At 41.4% G+C, this 12,164-nt stretch overlaps 1 protein-coding gene across 2 annotated transcripts in view; it reads left to right on the top strand.

The window, feature by feature from the left end:
• The first annotated feature begins 594 nt into the window (after positions 1 to 594).
• TMEM222 (transmembrane protein 222) overlaps positions 595 to 12,164 on the top strand; it is a 293,800-nt gene continuing 282,230 nt past the window's right edge. The window contains exon 1 of one of the 2 annotated variants that reach the window (XM_044084400.1): positions 595 to 913. In XM_044084400.1, coding sequence (XP_043940335.1) covers positions 753 to 913 — 161 coding nt within the window. In that variant the 5' untranslated portion in view covers positions 595 to 752. The remainder of the gene's footprint in view (positions 914 to 12,164) is intronic. The other variant, XM_044084393.1, reaches the window with a different exon arrangement.

Below are 12,164 nucleotides of genomic sequence, written 5' to 3'. Positions count from 1 at the left end.
ATAAACATTTAATAAAAATATTGGAAAAAACCCACCAACATGAGAAAGACAGTGCGTTTTAAAAGTCTGTAGTTATAATAATATGATAAACTATACCTTACATACCATATCTCAACATCTTACCTGCAGAATCGGAGAGAATCCAAAAATAACCAGGGACACTTTTAAAATAATAGCACTATTAACATGAGAAAATGACAGATTAAAGAATGCAAATGAACATGCATTTTTAAAGTAAAACAAGTTTATAATTATTGTCATTATTCTCCCTTTCCCCCATATCGAATTTTTTAGGACTGACAGAACATTTGTTAAGTCAAAATAAACAGTTGAGAGAGATGCCGCAAAAGTACAGCTTTCCACTGTAAACAACACACTAGCTTCATCAGTCGTAAGGAAATAAGGTGTCTTATTTACGAAATTATGGTGGAAAATAATGTGGTGGGTCGGAAGGCATAGTTTGAATAAAGATCAATACCTTGGCTGCTAACGATAAGTAAGCAAAACTAAGTATATGTGAAACTGGCAGTTAGATATCACATAACACTGCCTACCTGTTTGGTTACTACACTCTTCATTACCCTCATTAATAAACCGAATATATTCGGTAGTGTTAGTGAACCTACACCCTAACAACATTGGGCGTGACCGAAGGCAAGCCATACCCTTTTGGGGTGTAGTTAAGGCTCAGCTTGGTGGTGAAAGGGTCTTCAAATCTTGCATTTATTTACCAACAGAGTTTTAGGTCAGTGATGGCGAAAGCGGAAGCAAGCTGGTTGTTACAGCCAGCGATGGCGACGGCGGAAGTTGAGGAAGGGAAAATGAAACACTTTAATGGCGGAATGGAGAAACTTGACGTGGAACGGAGCCGATTCCCGTACTGTATTGTATGGACCCCCATTCCTGTATTGACGTAAGTGCTTTGTGCACCATAGTTTACATAACTGTTACTGTCATGGGCTTGACAGATTCTTACGTATTCTGTACGGAGCTTCTTTATACCCTGTGTTGCTATCCAGTGCTGAACTGGCTTGAGTGATGTTGGTATTTTTCAGTCTTCCGGGTTTTATAGCACAAGGTTCTGTGGTTCCTTTGTACAACTAAACTGTATTTTTGTCTTTTGTTGACGCGATCACAAATAGTGCAGTTTGTAGTTACAAACATCAGAGAAATCTGAGGACACTTTGTTGATTTCATCTGATAGTCATGCAGTTCTACTGTCCAGAATTTTGTAGAATGTCTCTATTTTCCTTCATATTTTGGTCTGTTTGTAAAATAAATACATAAATAAATGTATTTTTTCTAGTAAGTCATTGAAGGCAGAAGTCACTAAAGTATGACAACCATGTCCGTTTCCGATTAGTCTGTACCCTCCAGAAAATGTTGCTAAAGCAAAACCTGCTATTATTCTAGCAACTTTACTTAAATTTTCTTTATAATTTTTGACCTTTCTACCGCCATTATTTTGGCATTGTCCAGAAGAGCTTGTCATGGATATGAATTTAAAGTGTTTGTCAAAAATCGAGAGTTTTCAAGTACTCTACCTTGCTTATTTATGGTGAAAGTTTGGCCTTCAGCTTTTAGCATTACTTATTCCGTGGTTTAAAATACTGGCCAACTGTTAGAAAATCCTCCAAAAGGGGAGCATGCTCATTTATGCAGTAGGGCATGCTTTTGTTGTGTAACTTCCTCCCTTGCTTCCCTGCCTTCCAAACGGGCACCCTTTGTAATCCATGTAACACTACATAAGAATTACCAAGGTTAGCAGGAATACACACACATAAGGTCACAGTCTTCTTCTTTCGGCTTTTCCCGGTTAGGGGTCACCACAGTGGATCACCTGTCTGCTCATGATTGGTAGTGGAGTTTTACGGTGTTGAGTTACCAGCCTGGCGCCCAACCTTCCACAGAAGGCACACACATACACGCATTCACACCTAGGGTCAATTTAGAGTGTCCAATCCACCTACAGCATGTCTTTGGGATGTGGGAGGAAACTGGAGTACCCTGAGGAAACCCACATGACCATAGGGAGGACATGCAAACTCCGCATAGAAGGCAGCCCAGTCGAGGATCGAACCGGAGAACCTCTTGCTGTGAGGCAACAATGCTAACCGCTGCACCACCGTGGCTGCCCGCATAAGGTCACAGTATGGCATGTAATTATTCTTTTAGTTAGTATTTGTTCATCAGGTATGTGGGTTGAGCCATTGAATCTTTTCAGCCATGACATGGCCTTAGTGAGCAGCAGTACACACCTCATAGGTTCATAGGTAGGATCCCCGGGGTGAATTTCCTGTTTCCCATCCAATCATCAAGATTTTTCGAGTGCTAATGAGGAGCTTTGTTTGATATAGATAGGTAGTTTATTCCAGAGTATGGGAAGTCTCTGGGACAGGAATCTATCCCTCCGGCATGTTCTGTTTATTGTGGTGACAAGGTTTAGGTCCCTAGAGCGTGCAGCTTGGAGGGATTGGGACTTCTTTAAGTGGAGCATGTCCAACAACTCTGGGTTTGGCATACCTTTGTATGTTAGGCAGTGATCACCTCTGAGTAGGCAATATGTGACAGAGTAAAGCTGGAGTTTTTTGAGACGGTCTGCATAGGGCATCTGTTTGAGGCCAGTAATCCTCTTTGTGAGGTATTTCTGCAGCCTTTCCAGTTGTTGTAGATGTCTTGTGAGGTACATACCAAAAGGGGTGTTGTACTCTATAATGGGTCTAGTGAGTGATGAGTAGAGGGGAACAATGACCTCTTTTTTTTTTTTCTGGATGAGAAACCTTTTGTGATGAGGTGTGCCACATAGAAGAATTTCCTGACTACTGTGGCGAAGTGATTATCAAAGGAGAGACTACTGTCCACCTGTGTCCCAAGGTCTCTTATCACACTTTCGGTGTTAAGTATACTACCGCCTATGTTGTAGTTCATGGGTACAGAGTTTTTACCAAAGAGGATGACAATGCACTTTTTGCCATTGAGCTTGAGGTCATGGTTTGACACCAGTCATCTGTCTCAATGAGGCCCTTTTGTAGGATGTCCACATATTTAGGGGGTTTCGATTATGGCTCCTAGTTTGCAGTCATCTGCGAACTTCATTAGCCAAGACCTTCTGTGTTAGCCTGTACTTCAGAGAAGTAGATACCAAACAGGAGAGGGCCCAGGACTGAACCCTGTGGTACTCCACTTGTCACTGGTCTTAAGTCGGATTTGGAGTCTGCTACTTTCACAGTGTGGGTTCTGTCAGTGCATCAGTTGGCAACCCATCTTGTGACATAGGGATTTATACCTAATTTACTGACTTTATCTATAATTCCAGAGTTGGGGATAGTGTCGAAAGCCTTGGCAAGATCTAGATAGGCTGTGTGAACCACTTTACCCTCGTCTACGGCTTTGGTGACTTCTTGAAAGAAGTCTGTCAGGTTTAGGAGACATGATCTGCCTTTTACAAACCCGAACTGGGGTGGGGTCCTGAGTTTGGAGATTACCAATGTCTTTGTTTATAAGTTCCATGATGATACGTTCCATGGCCTTGCAGACCAGGCTCATCAGGCTAATGGGGCGGTAGTTCCAGGGGTCCGTGGTGGCTCCCCCCTTGTGGAGTGGGATAACCATCGCTGTGCACCATTCAGCGGGCACAAAGCCTGAGGTGAGGTTGTGATTGAACATGGTAGTTAGGTGGGGTGCCAGTTCGACCTAGGTACACCTAATGTAAAATATATGAAAATCATGGAAACATGCATAATTAGTAAAAAGGGCATACTTTATAAAGTCTAAATAGTGGTACATTGGCAGTAAATAAGTTATCAGTAAGTTCAAATACATTGGTTAAAAAGTGTTGTAAGCAAGAGTTAAGTACACATATACAATCTGGAAACAACAGATAATTTTAAAGAGTGACAAATAATGATCGTGGTAGAAAGATGTTAACATGTCCAGTACTGATAGCTTGAAATGTTATATAGTATTAACTGTTGTCATGGTAGCCAATGCACTAAGCTGCTTTAAGAAGTTAGTATTTGAAAATATATCTAAAGGCCTGAAGCATATTTTGGGATTTTACTTCTGTGGGGAGATACTTCCAAATGGCAGGACCCAGTCTAGAGAATGCTGTTTTCTCCAGTAGCAGTTTTGAAAAGTGGATGGATCTTAGGAGGTTACTAGGCTAACTGTCCTTAGTCATTCATGTGCCAAATTTCCCAGTTATCAATGTCCATGGGCACAAATGGCAAGCCAGGGGTGAATTTGCAGTTTTCCATCCACTGGATGGGTATGGGAAAGGCTGACATTAGATTCTCAGGGTGTAGTTTTGATGCCTGAGTCTGGGTATGGGAAAGGCTGACATTAGATTCTCAGGGTGTAGTTTTGATGCCTGAATCATACGTTCAGAGGAGGGTAATAGCTCAAGTTTAACATTTTATTAAAAATAAAGTATCAAGAAGAAAGGTGGACCTGTCCATTACTGGTAACCAGTTGCTGCAATTAAGTAGTTGCAGTAATGTATACGTGCATCTGCCAGAAGAATGAGTTTTAAGATTTTCTTTAGTGTGTTTTGTAATCTCCATGTATTGTTAAGAAGAATGCAGAGCCAGCAAAGTTAAACCATGGGCATGTTTGGAAGTAGAACATTTTTGGCAATGGCATTCGGGGCAATAGATGAACAAAGGTGTGTGATTCTGTAGCACAGCTTTTGTTTTACCAGAATTTTATGTGTGATTTTTATCTTTATGAATGGAACAGGAGCATGATAAGTTGTGTCAGTCCAAGGTGTTTCTGCTTGGAGACATTAGGAATGTTTGACAGCAGAAAAGGGGGGGTCTAACTACTCTCTGAGTAGTTCCAAAGACTATTACATTGTTTTCTTGGCTTGATTAAGAGTTTATCAGTAGATCTTCTACAGAGGTTGGTGAAATTGTTTTGTTATTTTGTCTGTAGGTCAGAATGTGTTTTGTTAATTTCAATAAGTAGAATATCATCAGCTTATGTGACAATGTTGAGATGCGGAAGTTAAAATGCAAATCATTTATGAATGTAGAGGGAGATGAGTAAGGGGCCTCATAGGGGGTGCTCCTGTGATACGTGTTGGAAAGTTCTATATGTTAGGCAGATTTAAAACCATCTGCTGTACTATTCCCAAATTTATTTTTTGTAGTTTGAGATGCAGGAACTGAAGACTAATGGGTTCAAAAGATCTGATCTGGTCATATCACTCTTCAAGAAAAATCTTGATGATTGGATGGGAGATAGGAAAATCACCCCGGGGATCACTTCTGTGGCTGTGCTCGACAGTGGCACAGGAAAATAATTTTCTTGGGTGGCAAAAGCCAGGGTACCTTTGGCTAGGCTTATATAGGCCCTAGGGCCAATAGCCTAGTACCTACCTATGAACCTATGAATAGACCAATTGCTTATGTTCTTATAAGTAGCAACTAAAAAAGCACACTTAGTTGTCAACACTCTGAGTTTCTAAAAGAAAAAAAAGTCGATGAAAAGAGCTGTCAGGGTGCTGAATGAATTGTAAAAAACATCTTGCCAAGTGTAAAGAAGGCAATAACTATTTATGTGTTTAAGTAGTTGTTTGTGCTATAGTAATTTTGAAGCCTTTGTAAAGGAAAAGTAGTTTGCAATTGGTCATAGGGTTAGTAGAGAAGGTAGTTTTTGGAAGAGAGATTATTATGGCATGTAAGAGAAGGTGCTGTGGTATCAGTTGAGTGAAAGGTTAAAAATATGAGTGAGAGGCTTGGCTATTTTTTCTGCTGATAATAAAGAAAGTTGGCTGTAGCGTACTGAACCTAATCCCTGAGGAGTTTAGCTTTAGTAGCGGCGCCTTAGCTTCTTTGACTGAGATGTGAAGAAAAGTGGAAGGTAGAAACAAATGATACAAGGGGTTAATGTTGTGGAGGGGGTGGGCTTTCATTAAACTGAAGAGTTCAACTGAAAACTTATCTGTCAACAAGATCCTTTAAAGTAAACAAAAGAAAATGTTGGTATTTTATAATAAGGTTTTGGTTGTCAAATGAAGGAGCGTTATTATTATTGATTAGAGTGTTGGTAATGGCATCTGTCAATTGCTTTTGTTCTTTCCAAAAGAGCTATGGTTCAGTGTAGTAAGCTATTTGTTTTTGTCTAAGATAAAAAGTCTTTGTATGTTTTTATGAGGATGGTTGAAGTGATTTGTGTTAGAGTTGAACATTGGCTGAGTTTTGTTTCTAGGCTTTCCAGGCATAATGTCTAGACATAGTCTTGACTTGATATCTTGTAGTCCGGGGCAAATCTGAACTCTGGTGACTGGGTGAAAGGTATCCTGAATGTAGACATAAGTGTCATCAAAGTTCAAAACAGTGGTAGACGGGTCTGAAATACCGTAGAGAGTGGACCAATCAATATTATTAAGATAGGATTTAAGGAGTTGTTTTTATATTTGGGGAAAGATCTTGAAGGGAGGAGGACTGTTGATTGTTCTGAAAATTGGAGTCAATAGTAAAGAGCAATCGTCATTTAGGTTATTTGGAGGGATGTCTGTCTGTAAACATCTATTTTGTATGTTGGGCAATAACTCATCCCAAGATCTCCCTATAACTATGTGGAGATTTGGCCCTGTGGGTGTTTTGACTTAAGTGTGCCAAATTGTGGTGTCGTAGCATTTTGTTTAGCTGGAAGTAATCTGGCCATAAAACATTCATCTTGAATTCATCAATATTATGGTGATTTCAGCAACTTCTTTAGAAAACATTTTGTAGTGTGTTTTCTGAGGAGTAGTCACTGAAGGAGGGGATGTATACTGAACCAATAAGTAGGTGGGTATATCCTCCTAAATAGTATGACATTTAACATGTTTGTGTTTTATGTACATCTTGTGTGCATTATCAGGCTTCCCACCTGTAAGAAGCATTATTCTAAAACCCTATACGTTACCTCTTTACCTAACTCTATAACTTTCCTCTTTACCTAGAGGAAAACAGTTTTTGTACTTATTTTTCTCACTTGCTTAGAGAAAAACAGCTCTTATACTCACTTTCCTCACTTGTCTAGAGGAAAGTAGTTTTTTATTCAGGCATGTCCAAGGGTCAGCTCCCAGTGTTCTCTCCTGTCTAGCTGATGAATCTGGGCATCTTAAGGCAATGTAGCAATTGCCTCATATACACAGACAACCCTCTCCTCCTACCACCCAACACCACAACCTATGAGAGATGCACTTATCTAGCCAAACTGGAGGTAAAACTCTCTCCAACCAAGACTGAACTTGACAGGCAAGAGGAGAAGGTAAACACTTACACCACACCACTCATCACATAGTCCCACTAAACCTACACCACCAAAATCCACACATAGAAACACAAAAACATTCGCAGAGGCTCTCAATAATAATCTTCTCAAGCAACAGAGACCTCCAAAGCAGAAATGCAAGCAACTTCCACCCCCCCAACACAACCCAAATGACACATAGCCCACAGACTCAGTGTGCCAATAAACCACAGCCCATAAGGCAAACCAGTGTACCCAACACACTAGTCATAGGTGACTCTGTAGTCAGGCACACTGATGTCTCACTCACCAGGCTAAACAAGGAGAAGGTTACTGTCAGCTGCCTGTCGGGTGCCAGGATCTGCCACATAACCCACGCACTCAGGTCACTCCACAACAAGTACAAATATGACTCTGTCATTGTCCATGTTGATGTGAACGACCTGAGATGTACCTCCCTGGACTACATGAAAAGAGACATGGAAGAGCTCTCTGATCTTATAGCCAAGGCAGGTATGACCCTAGCCCTGAGTAGCATGCTGCCATCGCCAGAATGATACCGCAGTACAAGGACAAAATTATTGACTTCAACAATTGGCTCAGCTTCTAATGTCATTCTAACTGGATCCAGTACCTGTCTACCTGGGACAACATGGTCGACAGACCATGATGCTTTGCTAGAGATGGCCTGTACCTGTTGCCCCTTGGATTCTGGATACTGGCTAAGGGTCTTGCCGCCCCTATAGTGCGTTTTTTAGGCAAGGTTCAAATGACAAATTCACCATCATAACAAGAACAGGCAAGCAAAAACTGAGGGTAATGCTACTCAATGCTAGAAGTCTAAATCTCAAAATGCACTCACTCGAGGCACTCCTTAAAATGGAGAACATCGATATCTATGCAGTGACTGAGACCTTGTTCAAGGATTTAGAGAGCACCCCTGCATTACCAGGCTATAACTCATACCACATTTTTCGGCCATCTAACCTGGACCAGAACACCAAAGGTGGAGGTGTGTCCATATTCATTAAGGATATCCACACCTCCAGGCTAGTTGCACAGCATAATGCATCCGAGGGTATCCAAGTGCAACTAACTTTGGGCAAAACTGAAATCCAACTTGTAGCTTGCTAAAGATCCCCCACCATGCCTCAGGATTCCCACTCCTCTTTTCTTGATATACTGGAAAATATTAAGCTTCAACCAAACACCATAATAATGGGCGATTTCAACTACCCCACCATTAACTGGGAAAACTACTCCTGTACCAACTCCTTCACTCAACACTTTCTGAAATTCATAAATTCCAATGCCCTGGATCAACTTATCCACACCCCCAACAGGGGCAACAATATCCTAGACCTAGTCATTACTAACATGAGTGACCGGTGTTCCTCACCTGAAATCAACTCCTCATTGGTCAGATCCAACCATAAGCTAATCACTCTAGATATCTGCATCCCGCCCCCCACCCACCATTAAGGAAAAGACGGTAAAACATTTCTCCAAAGCCAACTTCATGCTTCTGAAGACAGAAGTGGCGAACTTCATGACACCCATGCAGACGGACAATACAATTACAACTGCTGAATCCTGCACAAATGCACTCTATAAGCACTTACACAAGTGCATGGATCATGCTTTCCCAAACAGAACCAAGATGCCACCCTCCAAAAAAAGGAAGCCAATCTGGTGGTCCCCTGCCATAAACATACAACAGAAGGAAGAAACTGTTGCAAAAGAGAGTAAAATCCCATGAGTTGAGGAGCTCCCTGGTCAGCCTCAGTAAGAAGGTGAGATCCCATATAAGATCCTCCAAATCTAGCTATGAAAACAAAATCACCACTGATTCTATGGACAACCACAAAACATTATATAGCTATGTCAAGAATCTCAATTGCAACACCCAGATCTGCTCTGAGTTACAGCATAATGGCACAAAAATTACAGAATCAACTGATATTGTCAACATCCTGGCAGATAGGTTCAGTGCTAACTTTTCCCCCCTCTCACCTCATAAAGGGCCCATATCTATACAGGAAAAATGCAGAGTTCCTGTAATCATATCTAGGCAGGTAAAAGCTGCATTCTCTAAAACCAAAAACACAGCATCCATGGGACCGGACAACATCCCAGGCTGCATTTTACACGAACTTCAGAACGAACAGGCTCCCCACCTAAGCACCATGTTCACTCATAGTCTCACGTCAGGCTTTGTGCCCACTGAATGGTACACAGCAACAGTTATTCCACTCCACAATGGGGGAGCCACCTCTGATTCTGGGAACTATTGCCCTATTCGCCTGACAAGCCTCGTCTGCAAGGCCATGAAACGTATCATCATGGAACTCCTAAACAAAGACATTGGTAACCTCCATACTCTGGACCCCACCCAGTTCAGGTTTGTGAAAGGCAGATCATGCCTTTTGAACCCAATCGACTTCTTTGAGGCATTCATGAAACCCATAGACGAGGGTAAGGTGGTTCACACAGCCTATCTTGACCTTGCCAAGGCTTTCGACAGCATCCACCATTCTGGAATTATAGCGAAACTCACTAAACTAGGTATAAATCCCTACGTCACAAGATGGGTTGCCAACTTGCTCATTGACAGAACCCACACTGTAAAAGTTGCAGACTCCAAATCTGACTTCAAACCAGTGACAAGTGGAGTACCACAGGTTTCAGTCCTGGGCCCTCTCCTGTTTGGTATCTACTTCTCTGAAGTACAGGCTAACACAGAAGGCCTCTGGCTAACGAAGTTTGCAGATGACTGCAAACTAGGAGCCATAGTCGAGTCTCCAAATGATGTGGACATCCTACAGAAGGGCCTCACTGAGACAGATGCCTGGTGTCAGAGGCATGGCCTCAAGCTCAGTGCCAAAAAGTACATTGTCATCCCCTTTGTTAAAAACTCTGTACCCATGAACTACCACATAAACGGGGGTCTACTTAACACTGAATGTGTGATAAGAGACCTTGGGACCCAGGTGGACAGTAGTCTCTCCTTTGATAATCACATCGCCACAGTAGTCAGGAAATCCTTCTGTGTGGCACACTTCATCACAAAAGGGTTCTTAGCTAGGAAAAAAGAGGTCATTGTTCCCCTCTAGTCGGCACTCATTAGACCCATTATAGAGTACAACGCCCCTTTTGGAATGTACCTCACAAGACATCTGCAGCAGCTGGAAAGGCCACAGAAGTACCTCACAAAGAGGTTTGCTGGCCTCAAACAGATGCCCTACACTGACCGTCTCAACTCCAACTTTACTCTGTAGCATATCGCCTGCTCCAAGGAGATCTCTGCCTAACATATAAAGCTATGTTAAACCCAGAGCTGTTGGACATGCTACACCTAATGAAATCTCAATCCCTCCTAGCTACATGCTCTAGGACCTAAACCTTGTCACCACAATCAACAGGACATGCTGGAGGGATAGATTCCTGTCCTAGAGACTTCCTATACTCTGGAACACGCTACCCATCTATGTCAAGCAAAGTTCCTCATTAACACTCTTCAAGAAAAATCTTGATGAGTGGATGGGAAATAGGAAATACACCCTGGGGATCCCTTCTGTGGCTCTGCTCGACAGGGGCACAGGAAATTAACTTTCTTGGGTGGCATAAGCCAGGGAACCTTGTTGGCTATCCTTACTTAGGCCCTTGGGCCGATAGCCTAGTACCTACCTATGAAATAAATGAGGCTTCCCACCTATAAGACTCATTATTCTAAAACCCTATAACTTACCTGTGGTTAAGTTAGAGAAATAAATGAATGAAGGTATGCAGAATGTGTACTTAAAGTAAACCATAAACTTATCAGAAGAAATATCTTTACATAGCTCAAGCCAGTAGATAACAAACCTAGTCTTACTTTTTTTATTTAAATGCAAAGGGTAAAAAATAATGCCATTTCTGACTGTGTGATTGTTTTATCAGCAAAACAGGTGTGATCCTATACGACTAAACTTATAAAGATTAAACTATTTAAAGCAATAACTAATACTGTGGTAAGAAGTCATAATGTCATTGTTATTGCACTACTAAAGAAATACAAACATTTGCATAGTACCTTACAGATGCACTGCAATGAGTATAAATCTGCACTTAGAACTCCATGTAGTCCATTTTCTATTTTTAAGTCGTGATACACGAAATATCTTACTTTGTAAAATTATGGAACTATATTTCATGACTAACACCTTGACCATTGTTTAGGAAGCGTGTTCTATTAATCATCTCAAAATAAGGTTGCCCTCTTTCAAGGAAAGGAAAGCTTGCACAAAGCATCAGCCTGTATCTTGGCTTGCTTCTTTTCATGAATACCTCCACACTGCATCTTACAAGCCTCCTGTTAGCCCAATACTTGTTGAAAACAATAAGTACTTTCAAAATACATAAAGTAGCACTGGATCTAGTTATGTACCTCTGAACCACTTAGGACAAGAATTCTAAATATAACCAAACATTTTACCGGAGCAAAGGCCCAAAAATCGGGGTCAGATTTTAAATATTGCTCTTATAAACTTGGCAAATTAATATAATAACAGGGTTTGCATTAGCATGCATTTCCTGAAAGGTATGAAGTCTGAAACTCAAATGTCTGAAGTTGTCTGGTAGTTTAAATCCTCAAAGATTTGGCCTAAAAACTTGTAGGTGTGTGTGTATGTACACAGACACACACACGTACACATAAGTGTGAGTATGTGTGTTTGTATTTGATCAAGGTATGTGGACAGAATCATTAAATGGCACAGTGGAACAATTTGACTTCTAGATGTAGGGTTAGTTATACCGTTGTGCCATTCTCTTTGAATCCCATGAAAACATGCATTAAGAGCCACTGAGCACCTGGTCACGTCACCCCCCCCCCCCCACTTGTGCGAGCAAGGCCTCCTCTCACTGCAGATAAAAGCAAAGGA

This window comes from Protopterus annectens, chromosome 1.part1, assembly GCF_019279795.1.
Source record: "Protopterus annectens isolate FY-2018-M chromosome 1.part1, PAN1.0, whole genome shotgun sequence".
NCBI lineage: Eukaryota > Metazoa > Chordata > Ceratodontiformes > Protopteridae > Protopterus > Protopterus annectens.
Note: the sequence above shows the minus strand (reverse complement) of the source record. Positions and strands in the feature narration are given on the sequence as shown.